This window comes from Cibotium barometz, chromosome 29, assembly GCF_041138505.1.
Source record: "Cibotium barometz isolate CiBa-2024 chromosome 29, ASM4113850v1, whole genome shotgun sequence".
Taxonomy (NCBI): domain Eukaryota; kingdom Viridiplantae; phylum Streptophyta; class Polypodiopsida; order Cyatheales; family Cibotiaceae; genus Cibotium; species Cibotium barometz.
In genome coordinates, this window is record NC_141074.1 from 17,395,825 (window position 1) to 17,421,723 (window position 25,899).

A 25,899-nucleotide genomic window follows, 5' to 3' on the forward strand; every position below is an offset into this window, starting at 1 on the left:
CTCTGGATTTCTGCCCCTGAAAAATCTGCAGCAATCGCAGCTTCCGTCGCTCCGTTCTGTCCGTTGCTGCGAATTTCCGTCGACAGACCACCTTCCGTCTGCCTATGCATCTGTTCCATCCAGTCCCCATTCCATTCCTGCCCTGTCTCTGAACACCGTCTTGGTCTTCATTCCTGAGAAATGAGTCTGGCACTGCCATCCCCTTTGGGCTTTGTGGAACACCACCAACCAACCTCTTGGGAGTTCTTCCCAGTCTTGTGTTCCTTGCCTTGGGCCTCGTACTTGTGCACTTTCCTGTACCTTGGACCTATACACCTTCATATGGGACTGAATCAGTTTTTAGCCTTGCTCACCCTGATGCTCTGATACCAATGTTACTTGCAGAAGCTCTGAGAGTCTTCTTTCAGCCCTAAACACCATCTAGAACATGCTGATGCAAAAACACAAACAAAAGAGAGAGAGAGAGAGAGAGAGAGAGAGAGAGAGAGAGAGAGAGAGCTGGAAATTCAGTATTTCATATGATACAAAAAGGCACATATGTTATGCAGCAAGGGCTACTCCTAGAATCATGTTGATGCAAAATGCAGATATGAAGAGAGAGTAGAGAGAGAGAGACATGCTGGAAAATCAATATATTAATATGGTACAAAAAGGTACTCAGTCCACAGCCCTAGGCTGCCTTGTAAAAAGGGTGATAAACACCAAAATCTGGTCTCTACTTGGACCCTAAGGATCCATCCCCATAAAGGAGTGAATGACTAACACAATGTGCCTCTTGTGCTATTTATAGGCTCTTGACTAATGGAGGAGCTGGCCGACTTGGCCTGAATTCAATAAAACACTGGTCGGGCTACGCTTCTCCATGGACTGAAGCACCTGCTGCAGCCGACCTAATTTGGTACAGCCAACTCCATATTCCTTGCAGCCGACCGAGCCCTTTAAGTCCTCCAAGTCTTGCTCTTCTAGATTAGCCCTGAGAATATACATGAGCATGTCATGCACATGACATCCAAGGTGTCCATTGCCTCTCTCTCTCTCTCTCTCTAGCCTGTGCTCACGTGCCGCGATGCCCCTTCAGCGCCGTCAACACCGTGCACATAGGCATTGACTACCTATTCCCGACCTGCTCTACTCTGTGGTTTGCCATGATGCGCACGTCACTCTGCCTCCTCGCTTTTCCCGCCCACCCTGCAAGTCAACCATCCTACGCAGGTCTGTAGAGGCAAGCCAGCGCAAACAGCAAGTCACCATCCTGCGCAGGTCTGTAGAGGCAAGCCAGTGCAAACAGCAAGTCACCATCCTGCACAGGTCTGTAGAGGCAAGCCAGTGCAAACAGCACAGAAGGCGCACAGGGCTGAGCAGGCTCTCTCTCTCGTGGAAGGTGGCAGATTATAGGAGAAACAAGGGGGGCGTTGCTGAACAGAGACAGCCGACCAGTTTAATCTCTTTCTCTCTCTCTCCCCCTTGCAAACAGTCAGGCACAGGAGGTGCAGTCGGGCAGAACTCTCTCTCTCTCTCCACACTGAATTCTCTCTCACGCTCTTGTGAAGGGTGCGGCAGGAGACACAGAGGCACACAGGCGACTGGCTGATCCTCTCCTTGGGCACACACGCACCTTAGAGGCATCAAATTCCCCATGATAGGCATCAAACTTCATTGACTTGTCCCCTGCCTAAACTCCTTGAGCTTTTTGGCATGAGGCTCAAGTTCTTGCCTCTTTCTCTTGCCCTTTTCCAACGGGGCAGCTCTCTTTGCATGAGCTTCATGGGCAATCTTAGGTGTTTCACTAACCAAAGTGACATGGATCTTTGGTGCTTGTGGCCCCACTGCATGTGACCTCGCCACGAGACAACTCAATAGGCAAGGTCTTTTGGCTTGCATGCCAACCACTGTCCCCATGATGTACATACTTGGAATTCATATGGCCTTCAGCATGCATGAATATGTTTTCTCCTGTGCCAAGTGGTATGGATGCATGGCGAGAAGTGACCGAAACTTCTTCTTTATGCAAATATGATCTCAACCTTTAAAAGGCTAGGTCTTCATGCTTCAAACGGGGTGGATTCTTCAACATAAGCTGTCCATCCTCTCCCTCTTTTAGATCACCCTTTCGGATAATAAGATAAGAGAGTGCCAACTCCCTTGGCTTCTTGCCCACCTCTCGATCCATAGACTCAAAAGTCATGTCCACCATAGAATCAGCTTTCTTGGATTCTATGACGCTTTATACATGGGAGTCCTCCCGCAAGAGCCTCTTCATGTGCTCCAACTCAGCCCTCAATGCATTGGGCTCTTCCTCATGCATGGATTCTTTACCACGTGATGGCTGTCCCATGAATGCACTGTCATAGACTCTCTCAAGAGACTTATGCCTTCCATCCAATGCATCGAAATCCCATGAAGCACTTGATTGGCCCCTCGAGTTCAGCACTTCCAATGGGTTGCCTTGGCTGTCCATTGAGTCAAGTGTTCGTACTTGCTTCCGATCTCAAAACTCTGTCTCTGTCACCAATTGGCCGACCATTTGGTCCATCTCCAGTTTTTGCGTCTCGTTCACTTGAGGCCAGGCCGGTGTCTCATGTGAAGAGGCCAGTATTTTGCTGACATGGACGGGAGCCAGACTGGTGCCACCCGTGTGTTAGCAGGATGGTGTCGTATGGCGGGAGCCAGACCAGTGCCACCCGTGTATGACCTGGACTGTGCTCGACCCATGGGATTGTCACGCCATGGAAGAGCCAGTATTCGTGCCGTGTTTCGCCTATGGGACTGTCACACCATAGGGAGACTCGTGCCTGGAACTGTCTTACCTATGGGACTGTCACTCCATAGGAAGACCAAGTTTTTATGTTTTTATGTCGTGCCAGTTTTGTGCCGACAGATATTTTGTACATGTTCCATGAACGGGAGATATGTCCATGTTACTTTTTGCACATGCACACATATTTTGCATGTTTGAAACTGTTTTCGCATGACATGTATTTGTGTGTTTGCTTGCCTGACGTGTTACTTACTGAGCGGGGACGCCTGCCCAGTGAGTCGTGAAGTCTGCTCTGTATTCTGACGAGTTTCAGTGCATGTGAACAGGTGGTAAGTATGTTACACATGTTGTTTTAATGTTTTAAATTCTAACCCTTTGATTTATAAGGATAGGGGTTCACACTTATTTAAAAGTGGGCACCCACTTAGGGGCCAAGGTGGGGAGCCCCACTTTTAAGTGAGTGTGGGGGTGGGCATGGTCACCTACCCCCACTAATCCCCCACATGCAAACGTGGGTATGACCAAGGTTAACTCCACTTTCAATTTTATTAAAAAAAAGGGCCCCCTTCAAGCGTTGAATCCATCGCATCTAGCTGGCGCTGATCCATCACCCATCGCTTCCTTTTAGCGTTGGATCCATCAACCGGCTGCTCTTCCTACGCAAAGGGGACTGCTCATACTACTGGCTGCGCCTACTCTCCTGCAGGCGGTTATCATCTCCACAAGCACTGCTGCGGCTTCTCTCCCCAGACGGCTGGCTGCAACTACAGGCGGCTGCCATATTTTCTACTGTACGGCTGCAGCCAGGCGCCTGTGTACAGCAGCCAGGTGCCCTTCCTCCCACAGGCTGGCTGCAACCACTCCTGCAGGCGGCTGCCTTCTCTTTACCTCTATAGCTGGCGACTGAACCTCTGGATGCTGGCTGCGTTTCTGTACAGCCAGGCGCCCATTACATGTTTTGCCTACACAGAGTTGGCTGCCATCACATGAAGGCCACGTATTACCTCTGAATTGCTTCCCCCAGGCGGCTGTGTATCCATCACTATCAGGCTGTGCTCCAGCAGGCGGCTGTCTACAGCTATCTCTTGGTTTGTCTACTTTGAAAGTGGTGGTACATAGTGACTGTGCACTCCTTCTCCAATCAGGCAAGAGCAGGCGGCTGTGTCCTTTGTGGCGGTACATCATCTCCATGGGTGTTCTACAAGGAAGACTTCGCATCACCTGAGTGGCTTCATCATTCCGCAAGTTTTGGTCTTTTATCAACCAACTACAAGTAAGTGATTTTCAGATTTGAGTAAAGCATTTAATGTTTAAATCTGATAAGGGATTCATCCCTCTACGGCCACACCCGTTCGGTGCCGGGTTGTCCAAGCTATATTGGCGAACCTCGGTCCAAAGGTGCTGAGATCAGGAGAGCCAGGCGTTAGTACGAGAGCGCCTGTTTGTGCGTGGTCTCGGAACACCAGTGAGGCGCTCTCCGCGGAGTCCAGTGAAAGCACAGGACCGTAGCGATTGGACCACACTAGTGGTCGTTCTGCTTCGAGTTTTCTTCATCGAAATCCGAGCCTACTTGTTTGGTACTGTTTTCATATGTACATGGACATTATCTGGTTCTCAGAACCCATGGAGCATTGTATTCTTTAAATACTCCCAATAAATATATCATATATTGAGGGGGGGGTCGGCCCGTTCCGGCCCCAGTGCTGGTGTCCATCTTTCCATTTCTGTTCATTTAAATTCAAGTTGTTTTAAAGTTGTCCATTTTAAACTTGTGGTTTTAAAGTTGTGCTATTAAGCGTGTGGGTGTCCAACGGAGTCCTTCCCACTTGACGGGATCGGTTTCATTGGTATCAGAGCACGGTTGTTTCCCTCTTCCTAGTGGGGAAACGAACCTGTGTACTGGACATCCCGCTTTTAGCAAACTTTGAACACAATGGACAGCCAAGGCAACGCTTTGGAAGTACCAAATTCGAGGGGTCCATCTAGTGCTTCTCGTGGGTCTGATGCCCTGCGAGGTAGGCACAAGCCCCTTGAAAGGGTTATGGATAATCAATCCAAGGGTCAACTGTCTCCAGGGAAGACAATTATGCTTGAACAAGAGCCTGATGCTATGAGGGCTGAAATGGAACATATGAGAAAACTTTTGCAAGCTCAAGAGCAAGAGTTGAAGTTCTTGCATGAAGATCCACATCTGCAAAGTGCTATTGAAGCCAGGAAGGCTGATGCTATGGTTGATGTAACCTTTGAATCAATGGCTCGTGAAGTGGGCAAGAAACCAAGGGAGTTGGCACTTGCCTATCTCCTTCGCAAAGGTGATATCAAAGAGGGGGATGATGGAGAGCTGAAATTCAGAAATCCACCTCGTTTGAAGCATGGAGATCCTGCATCCCAGAGGCTGAAATCTTTTATGCAAAAGGAAGAGGTGACTGTCACCTCTCGACATGCATCCTCTCCCCAAGGCACTAAGCCTGACAGATTTATGTATGCCAGTGCTCATGGAGGGCACGAAAGTCACATGCATGCAAGATATGTATCTCATGGTGACAAGTCTACTTCCAGAAAAATTTTGCCTTCTGAGTTGTCTCATGGAGAGACCATGCCATATGCAGGTAAGTCACATGCATCTGAGCTTCGAGTTCGTGGAGCACATGCCACCGTGCCCCATGAAGCTTCTATGACGGCCCATGGAGCCCATGCAGACAGGGCTACCCCGTTGGATAAGGGGAAAAGAAAAAGAGAGGACCATGAGCCTCATGCCAGGAAGCTCAAGGAGTTCAAAGCAGGTGATAAATCTGTCAAATTTGATGTCTTTCATGGTGAACATGATGCTTCTAAGGTGCTAGCGTTTGTGGCATAGTTCGACATTGCTTTTAGCGATGAGGATTTCACAGAAAAATCAAAGGTGCGCCATGCTAGCATGTTTCTAAAAGGGACTGCTGCCCATTGGTGGATCACTGAAAAGATCACCAAGGATCCTATCTCTACTTGGAAGGAATTCAAAGATAGATTTTATGCTCAGTTCTTGCCACCCAATGCAGAGCAAACTCTCACTCAAAAGTGGGATAGGCTGGAACAAAAAGACAATGAGAGTGTGCAACAGTATGTGAACAAATTCTGGAAAGTGTTGCTGGAAGTGACTCCCTTCATGCTAATCACAGAGGATGAAAGAAAGAGGAAGTTTCGTTCTGGATTGCAACCTGCATATAGATCGGGTATTGAATTGCACCCAAAACATACGTTGCAACAACTCACAGCTTCTGCCCTTGCTGCAGAGCAATTGGTGCTCAAGATCAAGCAGGATCAAGGAGGTTCCAAGGCAAAGGACAAGGCTGCCCCAAATCAGCAAAAGGGCGGACAGCCATCTAAAAAGAACTTCCGGGAGCCTTACAAGGGTGGTAAAGCTGAAAATTACACATCTAAAGAACAGGGCCCAAGAAAGAACAAATTTGGCTTAACCTCGGAGCAAAGAGAGCAATATGCTAAGGATGGAAAATGCTTTTCTTGTGGTAGCAAAGACCACATGTTTCGACAATGCCCAGATCGCAAACCAAAGCACGAGGACAAGCACACCAAAGCAAATGTTCATGCAGTTCCTGATGTGCAAGGTAATACAGGTCATGATGCAAAAGAGCGTATGGTTTGCAAGGCTTGGGGGCAAATCAAGGATCAGCCCGCACTCTTCATGTTTGATGACTGTGCAACTGACAATTTCATCTCTATGCAAATGGCAGCTGCATTGGGTATTGAGGTTGAAAACATGGGACCTCAGATTGAAGCCGAAGCTGCATTTATTGGTAAAGAGGTGCAGGTTACCCCTTTGATTGGGAAGTTGCGTATCCATATACAGGGCTATCTTGATAATGAGCATTTCCTAGTTGCTCCACTGAATGGATGTGATGTATTGTTGGGCAAGCCATGGCACCATAGGCTTGAGCCCCGCAAAGATTACAAGTCCAATATGATTTCCTTTATGCATAAAGGCCGCATGCATTTTATTGATGCTGGCAAAGAAGGGGATTCCATCCCAGTTGTATCACACATCCAAATTAATAAAGCAATGAAAAAGAGTCTTTCAGCGTACTTGGTTTTTGTGCGTGATAGTCTTGTGCCAAATCAACAAAATGTGGATGCTATGTCTAATGATAGGCTGAATTTTCTTAATGCATTCAACGACTGTTTTGCTGACTCATTGCCAGGTGAATTACCTCCCCAAAGGCCCGAAGATCACCGTATAGATCTTGTGCCAGGTAGTTCTCCTCCTAACAAACCCGCATACCGAGTGAGTGCTGCACAACAAGAAGAAATTATGAAGCAGATAAACGAGCTTTTAGAGAAAGGTTTGGTTCAGCCCAGTTCCTCACCTTACTGCTCTCCTGTGCTTCTTGTTCAAAAGAAGGACGGATCATTCCGTATGTGTGTGGACTATAGAGCTTTGAACAAGCTTACCATCAAGAACAGATTCCCAATTCCACGTATTGATGATATCTTGGATAAGCTTGATGGCTCAGCTTGCTTTAGCAGACTTGATTTGAAGAGTGGTTATCACCAGATACGTGTGGTGCCACAAGATGTCCATAAGACTGCATTCAGAACAGCCTTCGGATTATATGAATTCTTGGTAATGCCTTTTGGTCTCACCAATGCTCCTGCTACTTTTAATCGTATGATGGATAGGATATTCCGACCCCATCGCAAGTTTACAGGAGTCTTCTTTGATGATATCTTGGTTTTCTCCAAGAATGAGCAGGAACACAGAACTCATTTGGTCACAGTGTTCGAAGAGTTGCGGAAGCATAAACTTTTCGTCAATGCCAAGAAAAGTGAGTTTTTCCTTTCAGAGATTCATTATCTGGGACATATTGTATCCAAGGATGGAGTTACAATGGATCCTGCAAAGATAGAGACTATTCGGAATTGGCCCGAATTGCAAAACGTACATCAAGTACGTAGTTTTCTGGGATTATGTTCATACTACATGCGTTTCATAAGGCATTTCGCCATGATTGCCACTCCTCTACATGATCTCACGAAGAAGAAAACTGCTTTCAAATGGACTTCAAAGGAACAGGATGCTTTCTTGCAGCTCAAGCATGCGATCATATGTGGACCAGTATTGATTGTTCCTGACTTGCACAAGTCATTCGTGGTTGAATGTGATGCTTGTGGTGATTGCATAGGAGCTGTCCTAAATCAAGAAGGGCATGCAGTTGCATACGAGAGCCGTCGTTTGCATGATGCTGAGCTTCATATGGATATCTATGAGAAAGAGCTCTTGGCTGTAATTCACGCCTTAAAGATATGGAAACACTACCTTCTTGGGGCTGAATTTGTAGTCAAGACAGATCATCAAAGCTTGAGATACTTTCTATCTCAAACCAAGCTTTCAGAGAAGCAGATGAGAATGGCAAATTTTCTTTCCATGTTTCATTTTCAGATTGTGCATACTCCAGGAAAGAAAAATGTGGTGGCCGATGCACTATCTAGGAGGCCTTATATTGCTGCAGTCTCAGTGGCCTCTCATGGAGATCTATCTGCTATGAGAGATTTGTATCATTTGGATGCTGATTTTTGCCATATATGGACTGATTTGATGGCTGGTCATTCACATGCCTCTTATGTTATCAACGAGGGTTATCTCATGAAGGATAATTGCCTATGTGTGGTGAAGAATTTGCGTCCAAAGGTTATGGACGAATGTCACGCTCCACCATATGCTGGTCATAGAGGTATTATGCCTACTACTCGCATGATTCAGAGGTACTTCTTTTGGCCAAGCATGCGTAAAGACATTGAGGCTTATGTGCGTGCATGTATTACTTGCCAAAAGGTAAAATTTGACAGGCAAAAGCCTCCAGGTTTGCTTCAGCCATTGCCTATTCCCTCGCAACCTTGGGAAAGTATCACGATGGATTTTATTATGGATTTGCCTAGATCCCAGCATGGGAATGATGCTATTTGGACTATTGTGGACAGGTTTAGCAAGCAAGCTCATTTCTTGCCCGTCAAGAAAACCATCAAAGCTGATCATATGGTAAAGCTTTTTCTTGCTAATATTTTCAAGCATCATGGTATGCCTAAATCCATTGTTGGGGATAGAGATCCCAGGACTACAAGCCTATTTTGGAGGGCTTTGTTTGATAATATGGGTACTAAGCTTGAGTTTTCATCAGCTTATCATCCCCAAACGGATGGCCAAAGTGAAGCTGCAAATTCAGCAGTGTTGGATTTGTTGAAGTGTTATGTGGCAGATCAAAAGAGTGCATGGGAGAAGTATCTTCCACTTGTTGAGTTTGCCAACAACAATACAATCCATGCTTCCACGGGCAAGGCTCCGTTTGAGATTATTTATGGCAGAGTGGTCTTGCCACCCATCCTTCGTACCAAGGATGAGATTTTTGCAGCTGATGAATATGTTCGTGACTTGGATGTTGCCTTTGGTCAAGTGCGGACAGCCATTGCAAGATCTCAGGATAAGCATAAAAAGGCTGCTGACAAGCATAGAAGGGACATGGAAGTCAAAGAAGGTGATTAGGTATTGTTGAAATTTGAGAAGGCTAGGCTTCGGAAGAGGCCAGGACGAGAAGGATCATATCCTAAGCTTTCTCCTCGCTATTATGGACCCTTCAAGGTGATTCACAAAATCAATGAAGTGTCCTACAGGCTTGCTCTACCTAGTCATTGGAAGATTCACAATGCTTTTCATGTGAGTCTATTTCGGAAATATGTGGGGCCAGATCCTGATGAGCCTGTCACAGAAGATCCGCCAGAAATTGAAGAGCTTGAGGAGATCCTCCAGCCAGAACAGATTGTTTTTCACAAGGAGAGAAAGCTACCTGCAGGAAAGCTTTCCAGGAGATACCTTGTGAAGTTTAAGAATTATTTGCCTATTGATGCCAAATGGGTAAATGAAGATTATTTTCCAGATTATCCGCAATTGTTGCAAGCATATCTTGAGGCTTTTCAGTTGAGGACAACTCTTTAGAAGCCCGGGGGGATGTCACCAATTGGCCGACCATTTGGTCCATCTCCAGTTTTTGCGTCTCGTTCACTTGAGGCCAGGCCGGTGTCTCATGTGAAGAGGCCAGTATTTTGCTGACATGGACGGGAGCCAGACTGGTGCCACCCGTGTGTTAGCAGGATGGTGTCGTATGGACGGGAGCCAGACCAGTGCCACCCGTGTATGACCTGGACTGTGCTCGACCCATGGGATTGTCACGCCATGGAAGAGCTAGTATTCGTGCCGTGTTTCGCCTATGGGACTATCACACCATAGGGAGACTCGTGCCTGGAACTGTGTCTTACCTATGGGACTGTCACTCCATAGGAAGACCAGGTTTTTATGTTTTTATGTCGTGCCAGTTTTGTGCCGACAGATATTTTGTACATGTTCCATGAACGGGAGATATGTCCATGTTACTTTTTGCACATGCACACATATTTTGCATGTTTGAAACTGTTTTCGCATGACATGTATTGTGTGTTTGCTTGCCTGACGTGTTACTTACTGAGCGGGGACGCCTGCCCAGTGAGTCGTGAAGTCTGCTCTGTATTCTGACGAGTTTCAGTGCATGTGAACAGGTGGTAAGTATGTTACACATGTTGTTTTAATGTTTTAAATTCTAACCCTTTGATTTATAAGGATAGGGGTTCACACTTATTTAAAAGTGGGCACCCCTTTGGGCACCCACTTAGGGGCCAAGGTGGGGAGCCCCACTTTTAAGTGAGTGTGGGGGTGGGCATGGTCACCTACCCCCACTAATCCCCCACATGCAAACGTGGGTATGACCAAGGTTAACTCCACTTTCAATTTTATTAAAAAAAAGGGCCCCCTTCAAGCGTTGAATCCATCGCATCTAGCTGGCGCTGATCCATCACCCATCGCTTCCTTTTAGCGTTGGATCCATCAACCGGCTGCTCTTCCTACGCAAAGGGGACTGCTCATACTACTGGCTGCGCCTACTCTCCTGCAGGCGGTTATCATCTCCACAAGCACTGCTGCGGCTTCTCTCCCCAGACGGCTGGCTGCAACTACAGGCGGCTGCCATATTTTCTACTGTACGGCTGCAGCCAGGCGCCTGTGTACAGCAGCCAGGTGCCCTTCCTCCCACAGGCTGGCTGCAACCACTCCTGCAGGCGGCTGCCTTCTCTTTACCTCTATAGCTGGCGACTGAACCTCTGGATGCTGGCTGCGTTTCTGTACAGCCAGGCGCCCATTACATGTTTTGCCTACACAGAGTTGGCTGCCATCACATGAAGGCCACGTATTACCTCTGAATTGCTTCCCCCAGGCGGCTGTGTATCCATCACTATCAGGCTGTGTGCTCCAGCAGGCGGCTGTCTACAGCTATCTCTTGGTTTGTCTACTTTGAAAGTGGTGGTACATAGTGACTGTGCACTCCTTCTCCAATCAGGCAAGAGCAGGCGGCTGTGTCCTTTGTGGCGGTACATCATCTCCATGGGTGTTCTACAAGGAAGACTTCGCATCACCTGAGTGGCTTCATCATTCCGCAAGTTTTGGTCTTTTATCAACCAACTACAAGTAAGTGATTTTCAGATTTGAGTAAAGCATTTAATGTTTAAATCTGATAAGGGATTCATCCCTCTACGGCCACACCCGTTCGGTGCCGGGTTGTCCAAGCTGTATTGGCGAACCTCGGTCCAAAGGTGCTGAGATCGGGAGAGCCAGGCGTTAGTACGAGAGCGCCTGTTTGTGTGTGGTCTCGGAACACCAGTGAGGCGCTCTCCGCGGAGTCCAGTGAAAGCACAGGACCGTAGCGATTGGACCACACTAGTGGTCGTTCTGCTTCGAGTTTTCTTCATCGAAATCCGAGCCTACTTGTTTGGTACTGTTTTCATATGTACATGGACATTATCTGGTTCTCAGAACCCATGGAGCATTGTATTCTTTAAATACTCCCAATAAATATATCATATATTGAGGGGGGGGTCGGCCCGTTCCGGCCCCAGTGCTGGTGTCCATCTTTCCATTTCTGTTCATTTAAATTCAAGTTGTTTTAAAGTTGTCCATTTTAAACTTGTGGTTTTAAAGTTGTGCTATTAAGCGTGTGGGTGTCCAACGGAGTCCTTCCCACTTGACGGGATCGGTTTCAGTCTCCTCTTGAGAAAGAGACGAGCGGGCTCTGATACCAATGTGACCGCACCCTACAGGAGGCCTACAGATCGGAAGACAATATACACATATTTAGAACACTTAATTTAACTAATATTAAACAATGGAAACAACATCTGCAACAAAAATACTAAAAATACTGAAAATACACATGACACCAGCACTGGGGCCGGAAAGGGCCGCCCGCCCCCCCCCCCCCCCCCCCCCCCCCCCTTCAATACTTTTTGTATTTCTTGGAGTATTTATATTTGTGCAAGTGTCACGGGCCTGATAGGCCAGATTTCTCCACCAAGGAGTGAAAACAACCAAACAAATTGGTTGAAGTCGATGAAGATGTGTTGATCGGAGTAGCCTCAAATCACACGCTCATTCCCACCTCCACTAGGTGCACACCTGCCTTTCACTGGTCTTCCGAAACCGTGCACAAACAGGACAGTAGATGTTGTGCATTCAGATGTATGGGGTCCTACGAAGACCATGTCTACGGAAGGCTACAGGTATTATGTGACTCTAATTGATGACCACACAAGGAAAGTGTGGGTATATTTCATGAAGGAGAAGAGTGAGGTGTTCACTCACTTTCAGAATTTCAGAGTTTTGGTTGAAAAGCAAACAGGGAAATATGTAAAGTGCCTAAGGTCAGATGGAGGGTCAGATGGAGGGGGAGAGTACTTCTCCAATGAGTTCTCTGAATTTTTGAAGAAGAATGGTATTCGAAGACAGTTTACATGCAGATAAACTCCACAGCAAAATGGAGTTGTTGAGCGGAAAAACAGGCACATTGCTGAGATTGTGCGAGCATTGATGGAAGAGAAGAATATGCCGCATAGCTATTGGGCTGAGGCTGTTTTACTAATGCAGGCACAGTGGTACACCGCGGAGGAAACGTTTCCCAGTTCTCCCAATTAAGCTTTGTACTCGATTTTTTCCCTAGGTTTTTGTGCTAACCTTCCCTGGTCCTCTGAACCTGAGGGCGCGGTTTGCACGCACACTTAGGGGAAAACAAACCAACAAGAAAATTTCCAAGGTATGTGAGCAGCAGGTACAAGTATGCGTGCAGCCCTATAGGTAGGTACAGCTGCAGTAAGGCGGATACAACAGCAACCAGTTCAGTAGGCAAATGCTACAGGTACAAATAGGGACAGTCAGCTCAATATACAGGTGCTGTTGGTGTAGGTAAAGGACGGCCGGCAAGTACCAAGAAGATGGAGAGAACCAGGCGATGAAGGCAAGAGGGCAGCCAGCAGGCGATGGAGAGAAAGAAACCCACCAACCACACACACGTGGGAAAATACTAAAGATGTTTCATGCAAAGCCTTTATCAAAGGTTATAAAACCTTAAAACCAATTTAATACTTTGGACACCCTCAAAAGAAAATGTCCAGTCCCTTTTTTGTGTGTGAACACATTAACTTATAAATATTAAGGTTTACCATAGTTTATGGATTTTACCTTTTAAAAAGGACCAAAATAAAAATACTTACCACCTGTTCACACACCACACCACCGAGTCTGCAAACAACACTCCATGGTACACTGGGGGCGTCCCCGTCCAGTGTACTGGCACGGCATAACAGGCAAACACGCAAACAAGTCATGCAAAAACAAATTTATGCATGCAGGCATAAATGCATGTGCACATATAATGGACGAAATCTCCCTTTCATGAAACTTGTACAAGAAGTTCTTGTCGGACACAAAACTGACGCGACAGAAATATAAAGATATGTCCCGATCGTCCTATGGAGTGACAGTCCCATAGGTAAGACACCATCCTGGCCATACACGGGTGACACCAACAGGCTCCCGTCCATACAGCACAAAGCAAGTCACACACGGGTAGCGCGAAACTAGTTCCCGTCCATGTGACGCAGCACTAGTCACACACGGGTGGCACTAATCTAGCTCCCGTCCATGTGACACCAAAAGACTGGCCCTTTCACATGGGACACTAGCCTGGCCCCATGTGAACATGGCACAAATCTGGCCGCTCTATGGAGTGACAGTCCCATAGAAGTGGCTCCAGAAATGTAACAATAAAGAATAAATTATGGTGATGATTGTTTATGAGATCTCAATAAACTTGATAAAGATTGACATTGACACTAAAGAATGCTGGGATGCTTATTTTTATCTTAAGACTACAGGTGAATCATGAGAATCATGGCTGTCCAAAGACAGTGTCTGCTAGTTTGATGGGAAACGAACCCACCCCCGCCCCTTCCCACCCCCCCCCCTAGTCCCATTTCAATGGATGGGGATCCCCCAACCCGTCCCCTGCCTGCACGGTCCCCTCTCCTCTCTCCCCCCTTCTCTCTCGTTCTCTCCCACCACCACCCTCCTCATGCCGTACCATGTCCCTACCAGTCCAGTGGGTAAGAGGATCATCCCCACTCACCCGTGAACCTGCCAAAGATCTGTGAACATCCTAAGAGAAACATTTTTTGGGTGTTTTGAGGGAGGGAGGGGGGGGGAAGGGAGGGGGACTGTTTGAGGTAGAATCTGGCTTACCTGCAAGATCTATGCATGTTTGGATGGAGTGGTACCAAGCGTGGAGGGTGTCCGGGGTGCGGGGGTGTAGGACGAGGTCTTTGAGGACTCTGGCCTTGGATGCGCCGGTGCATCCGAGCTCCTCAAGTTTGAAGGAGTGGAGGGTGATGGAAGTGGGTCCTCGGGAGAGACCCAGGAGGTCCTCTTGAAGCACCAGGCTGCCTGTGGTGGAAGAGCCGAACCAACGGATCACGCCCGTCTGGTAGAGAGTGGCCTTCACTGGTTGCCCGTTGAGCTCCAAATCCTCGCTCACAATCGCTCCGCCTCCTGTAGAGTGATCCATGGCGTCTTGTTGTTATCCCTGCGTGTATCTGTAAACAGATATGGTAGTCTCATGCTGTGCTCCGCATATCATTTCTCGTGTAAAAAAAAGGAGTGTAGACATTATTTTCAAACAAGTTTTATTTTTTTTCAGGGGCGGATTTACATATATTTGGGGAGAGGAGGAGAACATATTTGTTTATTGTGTGCATCACTATCTCTGTTAAAGTTTTTTTTCCTTTTTGTAAACACGGCCATAGTCGAGTGGTTAAAGCGGATGAAGTCCCAGCCAATGGTGTTTGATCCGTTCTCTCTACGGTGTTGCACGTCCCTGCTGTAACCAGAGCTGGGTGTGTGAGTAGTAAATATAAAAACCAGTGATTCTCGCCAAACTTTTTTTTTTTTTAGTTGGCTCGAAATTTAAAAGAACAACGTGCACACACACATGCCATCGCTTGCACATAGACACACATGCCATCGCTTGCACATAGAGGACTCAAACCCATTACCTTGGGACTCTCGAACGATTTCTTTACCACTGCATTAACACGCGATCGGCAAAGATTTGTTTATTGTGTGCATTACTATCTATGTTTGTGAAATATAAATAGGGTGGATTATGGCAATTTTTACAACACATCATTTACAATTTTGTCTCATGGGTTCTGTTAATTCATAACAACATGGTTCTAGGTGCCAATAGGATGGAGTGAGGATATTAGTTTTATCCTCATCTCATAGTAAAAATTCAAGAGAATTTAACTAGACCTCCTTGATATAAGTCTCCACACCTCCAAAATTTTGTTCATGACTATATAGTATAGATTGCATTCTTTTGTTTGCAAATGTAGAATATTTCACCTATTAAAGATATTTTGCATTCTTTTGTTTGCAAAAAACTGTAGAATATTTTACCTCTTAAAGATATTTCATCAAATACAATCAATTTAACTTGATGGTATTTTTGAGTTGGTGCTACTAAGTTTTCTCTCGAAAGGCTTGTTAGTTCTTTGGTATATGGAGTGTTGAATATATTGTATAACATTAGCAATGTTAAGGGACCATTAGCAATGATATTTTTAAGTTAGTACTACTGAATTTTCTCTCGAAAGGCTTGTTAGTTCTTTGGTATACAGAGTGTTGAATGTATTGTACTTTCATTTATATTAAAGGCAACTTTGTGTAGGTACATTAGCAATGGTAAGGGACTCTTAGGATCGTAGTTAAGTACAAGTAAAAAGGTAACAATCTTGTACAATTAATTTTAAAAGGAATGTATTGTGCAGTCTGTTACATGTATATATGGTTTTTATGATGTGTATTTTATCTTTTCTTTTCTAGTATGTCATCAAATAGATGTGTTTATTTATATTTAAGTTTTTGTAACAATTCATCTTATTCTTCTTGTGGTAGTAGAGAGTTATTTTGCATAGTTGTTTCTAATAATTTATTTTGATTGAGGGTAAATGTGATAATTGTATCCTTCATTAATATTAATTTAAAATTTAAAATAAGTAGATTGTATCCTTCATTAATATTAATTTCAATTTTAAGCGAGTTTTGTGAGCATATTGTTTTCTCGATATCTTCCAAACTTTTAGTGCATATAATTAAATAACTTGTATTTGTTTCTATATTTGCAAAACATGCATCATGCCAACTAGTTATTCATTATCTATTTTAGAGAATGGTACATAAAAATAATACATGCATTTTTTTATTGTTTCTATATTTGCAAAGTGTGCATTATCCCAACTGTTGTGTAATGCAAGTTGTTCATTTTCTATTTTAGAGAATGGTAAATAAAAGCAATACATTTTCTTTATGAAAGGTTTTAGAGAATGGTAAATACATTTTCTGTATAAAAGCTTTGTGTGTCCTTTTGTTTATTATATTGCAAATATAATGGTTGGTCTTTTTTCTTGATGATTTTCTCTATTAAAGTTTTATGTGTCCTTGTGTTTGTTATATTGCACGTATAATGGCTGGTTTTCTTTTTCTTGATGATTTTATTTCCATTTAATTTCTAGTGAGAAGCACATTCTTCTAAGCATATAGAGTGCATATTTAGTGGTCTTTGAGTGTAGTTATATTACAAGTAAAATCAATTGAGTTTGTATCTAACTTCTCTAGGTTACTTTCTGTCTTCAAAATTGAATTCTCAAGATTATCTATGTAATGGTAACAACAAGCAACTTCTCTAGGTTACTTTCTCACTTCAAAAGAAATGGACGTGATCCATATCTGTGAGCTTGAACTCTCGAGATGATCTATGCAATGGTAACAACAAGCAAAACAAAACTAAAAATGGTGGTGATTAGCCACTCATCTCTTACGTGCATTAAACAAAGCAATTGCTCATCTTTTTGTAACCTTTCATAACTTGACATTTTTCTTCGTTTACTGCATACATCCATTGTATTATTTAATTCTTTTATCATTTTAGTATCCAATATATAAGGGTCCATTATATATTGGATAATTTTTTGGGATTAAAATTATTTACAAATACATCCTCGATGTATCTTTTTAAAGTTAAAGGTGGCTTTTAAAGAGGACTTCTTATGGCTAGTATGTAATTTTCTCTTTGCATGTTTAAGTAATTCAGGCATCCTTGGAATGTTATTTTTTATGAAATATGTTCAAGCAATATGTATATCCTTGGAATGTTATTTTTTGTGAAACATGTTTAAGCAGTATGGATATTTTTTTGGGATTAAAATTATCTTCAAGTATATCCTTGGAGTGTCTTTTTAAAGTCAAAGGTTGTTTTTAAAGACGACTTCTTAAGGCTAGTACGTAACTTTCTCTTTACATGTTTAAGCAATTTAACCATCCTTGGAATGTTATTTTTTATGAAACATTCCAAGAATGTTTCTCTTATGGCTAGTATGTAATATTTTCTTAACATGTTTAAGCAATTTAACCATTCTTGAAATGTCATTTTTGTGAAACATTCCAAGAATCTTTCATAAAATTTTAGAATATTATATTTTGTGAAACACTTTAGGATTTTAATTTGTTTTTTGTTGCAAAAACCTTGTGCATCCAAGTATGCATGTATCTTCTCATACCATGCTTTGGGAACCTTCTTAAGAAAATACAAAGCTTTTTTCAATCTAAGGCATGTGATAAAATTATATATAAACTATGTCACTTTTAGTTAAAAATCTAGTTTACGAGGTGGTGCATTATTTATCCAAATCAATCCATTGTCAAGATGGATGCCTCTGCTTTGAAATTCACTTACAAAAAAATAATCATTTTTTTGTCTTATAAATGAATTTCACTTTTTAGTAGTTAAATAAAGGCTTGCAATTTATAATTTGAATTTCATTTTTTAGTAGTTTAATAAAACGTTGCAATTTATAATTTGAATTTCACTTTTTAGTAGTTTAATAAAACGTTGCAAGTTATAATTTTAATGATGTGTGTTGGAATTAGGGTTAGGGTTGCAACAATGCACACACACAAGATAGAGAAGCTTGAGAGCACACAAACTCACTAGATTCTTCTATGGGCTGCTCTCTCCTCATCCACTACATCCTCAATAATTCCCTCATCAAAAGACTGATTTTTCACCTGCAAATGCTCAATTTTAGCACTTGGTTGAGCATTCAATTGCTCTACATATGGCTACCCTCCATTAAACAAAGGTAGGAGCGAATTAAACATGTCTTGTGACCATACAATCTGCTATTTTTTGCATGAAAGCATGGGTTGAACTGAGTTTTCGACAAAAAACAACATATCTACTTACCAAAATCTGCTTTGAGGCGGCGCTGGATGGTGTCTATATCCCTTGCTTTCTGAACTATATCCCACAAATATGCATTTAATTGCCTTATCATCAAGCTTACTACGTTGTTGCTCAAGTACAAGAGCATAAGCAAGACAACCAAAAACACGCAAATGAGCCACATAAGGCTTCCTGCCATGCCAAGCTTCATAAGAAGTTTTAGACTGCAAGGCCTTGGTAGGGCATTTGTTCAACACATAGTTGCTTCTAACCAAAAACCATGAGGTAAATCTTGGGCTTTCACCATACATCGTGCCATCTCCATGAGAGACATGTTCTTCCTCTCAGCCACACCGTTTTGCTGAGGTGTGTATGGCACTGTACATTGATGTCTTATGCCTTTTCCAGCCATATATGCATGAAATTCCTTGGACATATACTCCCCCCCTCGATCTGAACGAAGGGTGCCAACTTTACATTCACATGCATTTTCAGTAATGGATACGAAGTGCCTAAAGCATATAAAAACCTCTGACTTCTACTTTAATGGATACACCCAGCTATATATGGAGTAATCATCAATAAAAGTGACGAAGTAGAGATATTCCCCAATAGATGGTGTCCTCATAGGACCACATACATCACTATGTATAAGCTGTAATTTCTTAACAGCTCTCGCAGAACACCATATTGGGGAATATGAGAATTTCCCACAAGTTTGGGACACGTGGTCAAAAGTTTGGATTAACCATAACTTGAACACCACTAATCCAAAATGAGCGCTTTATAGCTCTTTAGATTCCATTTTTCAAGTGCTTTCCAACGATAGGTCATATGATAAGGTTTTGAGAAACTTACAAACATGTTATCCATGTCCCCTTTTTTAAGTATTCAAAAATGGGAATTGGGAAATTCCCAAATTCACTAATATGGTGTTACAGATCCATCCTTTGGAAATGATGCCCGATGCAGTTTACCAAGAATACACCCTTCACATACATGTCTAGTAGGGGTCTCAAGGGTTGGCAACTCAAACACCATATCATGCCTTTAAAGGCGTAACAAACTACCATAATTCAGATGACCAAATCGTGCATGCCATAATTCTGCATCACTCATAGCACGAGTGGTAGAGTTTGAGCAAGCATCATGCTGTAACTTCTCAAATACATCCATCTTGTATAGGCCATGAAACAAGGTCCCTGAGCCAATAATAAAATAACCATCATTTCTATCCTGACAAGGCTAAGGTCAAAATTGACAGCAAGTTCTTCTTAATGCCTTATAAAACTTTTGAAAGAGTAAATGTGTCCCCATTTGCAAATAGTGAGCACAACTCTACCAACTCCTTTGACAGGATATGAGGAACCATTTGCACATGTGACGGTTCCTACACTTGGGATAGATTCCAGAGATGAGAACAAATTTTTTTATGAAGTAATGTGCTTACTAGCACCATTGTCAAAGTACCAAGCATCCGATTCTGCCAATAATATACATACATCATGAACAGAAGGGTCATAACTGCAATGTACAATCCATGTCCAATCATCTTGATCAAAACTTGTAGATTCCTTCTTCTCTACACTTGGTGCAAATGCATCAACCACAACCATGCCCAATTCTTTCTTTTTCTCCTTCTCTAGCCTTTTCTTGCACTCATGTATGTAGTGCCCTGGTTTCCTGCAATAGCGACACTTGCCCTTCTTTTTAGGCATATCACCTTATTTCTCTGCATCCTTACCTGAGGATTCTGATTTTGGCTTATAGCCACCATGCGAAGAAGCTTTACCTTTGCCTTTCTAATTGGCAACAAAAGCTTGGTCGCCAACTTGCATATTAGATTTGTTTTGCCTAGATTGCTCTTCTTGCAAGAGTATTGAAACCAACTCATCAAATGTAAGGGCATTTGGGTTTCCCTTCATCATGAGTCTAAGGGTAGATGTAAAACTCTGATAAGAATCCGGCAATGCATTGAGAACTATGGGCACCAATGTACTATCAGGATATATCTCATCCACACTAGCAAGCTGCTCCTTAAAATCTTTGATCTTGGTCAAGAAGCTGTCCATTGAGTCTCCCTCATTCATGTGCTCAGACTCCAATTGTTTGTGTAGATATGCAACACGTGCTTCATTACACACCTGGTATAATGTAGCAAGTGCATCCCATGCCTGTTTTGAAGTCTTACATGACTGAATATGAGGAATAATGCGTCGCTTCACAAAAAGTGCAAGCAATACATGTGCCTGTGCATCTCTTCCCTCCCATCTCATTTGAGCAGGAGTGGGAGGTACTAGTGGTGCATGTGGAGGAGCCACATCTATATCAGATCCTACTTTAGATGTACCTGCAGCACCTAGTTGCACTGGTAGTTGTGAAACAGGACGAGTTTCACTACCACTGACCACATTCCAAAGGCATTTAGCAACCAATACATGCCTCATCATATAGGACCACACTGGGTAGTTAGTACCATCAAGTTTGTCCTCAATAGACAACATGTTGAATACATCACTACTGCCAGCCATGACTTTCTACCAAATGCAAATTCTTTCAACACTGCAAGTACTCAATATTCACTGAATGCAACCTTGGATGGTAGCCAACTGATTGAATCCCCTGCAAAGTGTATGAAAAATAACACAAAGTAGAGAATAGAGTGTTACTGGCGAAAGTATGATGGTCGATGTTGAAGACACTGTAGATACTGTGCTACACACCAAATCTTTGTCGCTATAGAGCCCAAACCCCCAAAATCGAGCAGAACCAATCCAAAATGACGCCTCTCCATAATGTCTACAGAAACCTTGCGGTGCACTGCGGACGCCGAAAATTTTGTATACTTCGTATACATCACACTACAATATATACCTTCTTTCCCTAAGAGTGTATCTGTTATGAGAATATATTTTCAGTTCTCTTTAAGAATATTATTTTTTCTCTCTTGAGTAATTTGGGGACGCTTAGGTTACTCTTGTGTCATGCCGGCTAGGTTAATATCGTGGGTGACACCACTAAAAATATTAATACGTGTGGTATATGACGTATGCTTGGGGCCGTCTATGATTATTTCAGTTAGGTTTGTATTGGTCTCCCTGGAAGTACTTACGCCTGGTAGTCATGAGTTGGTTATGGTTTGTGCCTGTTTAATATTTATGGGATTAATTTAATTATTAATTGGGCTTATATTTTCAGGTAAAGAAGATTACGAGGATTGATAAATAACGTCGAGGAGAATGTTTCTTATGTGCATCCCATTTATTTTTACAAGCATAGCTTGTAACCTTAGCAAATGATTTTTCCATTTTGAGCTTTAGAAAAGATACATTTATAATGTGGAATTTATTAAAGCCTATGGCTTTACCCTAGTCCCAATATTTGACACTCTATTTTTGTAAAAGAAGAGTGCCGTGCTCTTTAAAAGCACATTTTGTATATTTTGGGGCTATGGCCTATTTTTGGTGAAAAGAAAGCTAATAAAGAAATACTCTTGTGTGAGGGAAGGCCACGCACAAGGGGGGGGAAGATTGCACCCAGCATGGTGTTGATGGTGATGTTTTTCTTTCTCTTATCTTATGTTTTGTTTTATGCTTTAATTTTCAATTTAATTCAAGTAGTTGTTTAGATATTTAATGAGTCTTTTGATTATTCTCTTCAAGAAAATTAAAGGTCCAGTTGTTGTAGGGGTATCAGAGCTTTGGTGTAATTTAATTTTCTTGAAGATCATCAAAAGAGGTGAAAGAGACAAAAACAGAGGTGATTTTGGTAATTTTCTTGAATTTAAATTGAAGAAGAACACGTTTAGGATGTTTAGGGATTTTTTTGTTTATGGATGGATGAAATAAAGCTTGTTTTTAACCATTGGGTAATCAATCTCCATCAATCTATTGCCCAAAGGGTAAAATTAGGTGGAAAACCATTAGTGGGTTTCCCAAAACCATAAAACCACCTTCCTCTTCACTAATCCTCTTCCTAATCTGTCCGTACGGATTGAAAGAGCACGTAGAGGAGCATTGAGAGCCATAATCAGAATTGCTAAACCTTCCCTTTGCTCAGTTTCTATAATCAAGGGTGGGAGATGATAGATTTTTCTTAATTTTTCTTCAATTAGTAAAAGCGCAATCTTCTCTGAGAAATGAGTAAAAGCTATATATATATATATACAATTTCCAATCTCTCTCTCTCCCTCCTTTGTACCCGGGCGGCAGCAGCGGCAGCGTGCTTCTCTCTCCTTCCAACCTATCTCCATTCGGCCGGCGGGGCGACGGCGAGCTGCGAATTCATGGAGGGGAGTAAAATTTCAGATTTGCGCTAATTGCTTATTGAAGTTTTCAGATTTGCGCTAATTGCTTATTGCGCCTAAAAGCTTTGATTATTACAAAGCTTATATTTAAAAGCTTTATAAGCTTTAAATGTTTAATTTTTATTTCTATATTAGATGCGCTGAATTTTGTTTTATTTTTTCCTCTTGCGGGCTGCGCGGGTAGTGTCAAGAGGAGAGGCTTGTTAGTTTAAATTTATAAGGCTTTGATTAAGCTTTAATAAAGCTTTATAAAACTAGCATAATATATATATATATATATTTATTTATTTATTTTTTAAAAATTTTTATTACTATAATTTTTAATTTTTATTTTTAAAATCTCCCTCCTTCACGGGCGCTGCGTAGATGAATAAATAAGCAAAGCTTTTTATAGAGATAAAGCTTTATAATATTTTTAAAAAAATTAATTAAAAAAAGCTTCATATTATTACTATTATTATTTTTCATTTTTTCTCCTCTATTCATGCGGTGAGCACACCCTAGTAGAAGGAAAATTATTTTACTATATATATATATCTAAGCTTTTGACTAAGCTTTAAAAGCTTTCAAATAAGCTTAAAGCTTAACATATGAGATTAGTAAAATGTTTTACAAAAGAAAAATATTTTTTGACTATTCCCATCATATTTTATGGAAAAGAATCTCATGTGCATATAGTTAGTTTGGATTTCTTCTACAGATTTTTAGAATTTACCTCAAGAGAAATTTTGAGACTTTAGTCAAATTCTTGTGAATAATGTTATTTTCTAAATCCTCATGAAGTCCAAATAATATAAACAGCTTGTTATAGTGAAGATATCATTAAAATGTTGCTTTAACCTACGGCTAGTTTTCTAATTTTAAAGAGTACATGGATTATTTCTTGAAAAATTATGCATTTGTGTATTGAGCTAACTTGGCAGGACTCACATCTAGTTCGACGTTCCATATGAGATAAGAAACCCTATCTTTTCTCTTCTTTTAAATTTTTCCTATTCTTTTAATTGTCAAGAAATGGGTGAATATCCGCAACATTATCGTACTATTCAGGAACAACTTGATTCTCTCTATATTCTTTTGAATCAAGAGCGAGAGCATCGGGACAACTTTCAAAGAAAGATTGAACGACGTCTATCTAGAATAAACAAATATATTAAGAAGAAAGTTAAAATTGTGGAAGCATCTGACATGCATAGCCCGACCAATGACATCGTATCCAAGCTGCCTATTGTCAAGTGTTTCAGGTGTAAGATGTTGGGACATTATGCTAAATGTTGCCCAACTAAAAAGAAGAACCAAATTGCCCAAAAGGACGAGCTTGACACCAAACAGGTTAACGCACTCGACACATTAACCAAAGGTGGAGGTATGTGTTATGTATACAATTTCTTGTTTGCTTTTGTATCTGTTTTCTGAATATTCTTTCCTTCTAGACCTAGTTAGAAAACTTTAGTTCCTGAAAAGAATTTTAGATACCGTGACCTAACTAGAAGATCGAGACAAGATTAGCCAAAGTTATCTTCAAGATCTAGTTGCCCAAATTCAAGTTTAAAAAAAATGACTGCTAGACATTTCATAGAAGATTAAGACCAGTTTGAAGATTCAAAAACCAATCAAGTTTTTCCAGTCTTTGATTCAAGTTATCAATTGCTTCACCATCGAATTTAGTGATGATAAGAAAAGTAAAGAAATAGCTCTTAAGTGACTAGAAACCAAGCTATACCAATCACAATTATGAAGTTTATACCAATTCAAGTAAAGTTTTGTCTAAATTTTCAAGTGTTCTAGTTTAAGATCTATCCAAGTACAAGATTCTTTCTAGACCAAGAATTGCTCTAAGTCAAAGATATATTCAACCCCACAAGATTTAAACCCCTTAAGAACAAGATTTTTTCAAGAATTACAATTATGATTAATTAAAGACTAATCTCTCAATTTTCGTCCATTCAAGTATTTTTAATCTAAGCCAAGATTCATTACTAGTATATCAAGTTCTTGCTATCAACTAGGACGCAAGATGTTTATCTTTCTTCAAGTTTTGATTTCAAGTTTAAGATTAAGCTTAAGATCAAGATCCCCTTTAGATTTCATTGTTTACAAGTAAGATTCACAAATTCTAGAATTATAAACCTATTCAAAGATTATAATTTTTGAATTTTGTTAAACAATTTCAAGATTAAGATTAAGATCAAAAACCAATCCCGAGAATTTAGTTAGACAATTACAAGATTAAGATCAAGAACAAATCCCCAGAATTCATCAAGTTATTGACAGTAATGTAAGTGATTATTTTTCAATCTTAAGTTAATAAGAATTTCCATTTCGACCTAATTTATTTTTAGAATAAGACTTGTAGTCTAATTTTGAGGATAGAGAAAAGTTATGTCAGAATGAAAGTTTCAGAGGGAATTAGCTACTCCGTCTCAAACTTCTGTTCTTAAGGTAGTGCTGTGTGGAATTAATCTATGGTATGGGACATTAGATTGGTTTTACATGCCTACCCCAGACGTATCTATGTCTTCTATCTTTCACCAGTGAGTGTTTGTATGTGGAAGGTACCTCTGTGGTATGGGACACTTAGATCCCTTTTACATGCGTTCACTTGTTTGGTTTTTATTTTAGAAATTGTTTGATACTCATTGATTGCGCAACTGAGGACAGTTGATTCCCAATAGGGGGGACTGTTATGATCCATGTTAATTAAATACCTTTTGACATTCAAAAAACCATCCTCAAGAAGATGCAAAATGGATGTCGAGAAATTTTTCCGAGCTTATCCTGAGATCCTTCGTTCTTTTCAAACCCAGCAAACCTACAATTGAGGACAATTGCAAACTCAAGCAAGAGGGATGTTACGAGAATATATTTTCAGTTCTCTTTAAGAATATTATTTTTTCTCTCGAGTAATTTGGGGACGCCTAGATTACTCTTGCGTCATGCCAGCTAGGTTAATATCGTGGGTGACACCACTAAAAATATTAATACGTGCGGTATATGGCGTAAGCTTGGGGCCATCTATGATTATTTCAGTTAGGTTTGTATTGGCAGGGTGACACCTGGAAGTACTTACGCCTGGTAGTCATGAGTTGGTTATGGTTTGTGCCTGTTTAATATTTGTGAGATTAATTTAATTATTAATTGGGCTTATATTTTCA

General features: G+C 41.7%; 1 protein-coding gene across 4 annotated transcripts in view; it reads right to left on the reverse strand.

The window, feature by feature from the left end:
- The window catches only part of LOC147621920 (sphingosine kinase 1-like), a 90,826-nt gene extending 75,961 nt beyond the window's left edge, over positions 1-14,865 (reverse strand). For all 4 annotated transcript variants that reach the window (XM_086822934.1, XM_086822936.1, XM_086822933.1 and 1 more), the window contains exon 1: positions 14,400-14,865. In XM_086822934.1, the coding sequence (XP_086679060.1) occupies positions 14,400-14,721 (322 nt within the window). In that variant the 5' untranslated portion in view covers positions 14,722-14,865. The remainder of the gene's footprint in view (positions 1-14,399) is intronic.
- Positions 14,866-25,899: the final 11,034 nt, after the last annotated feature.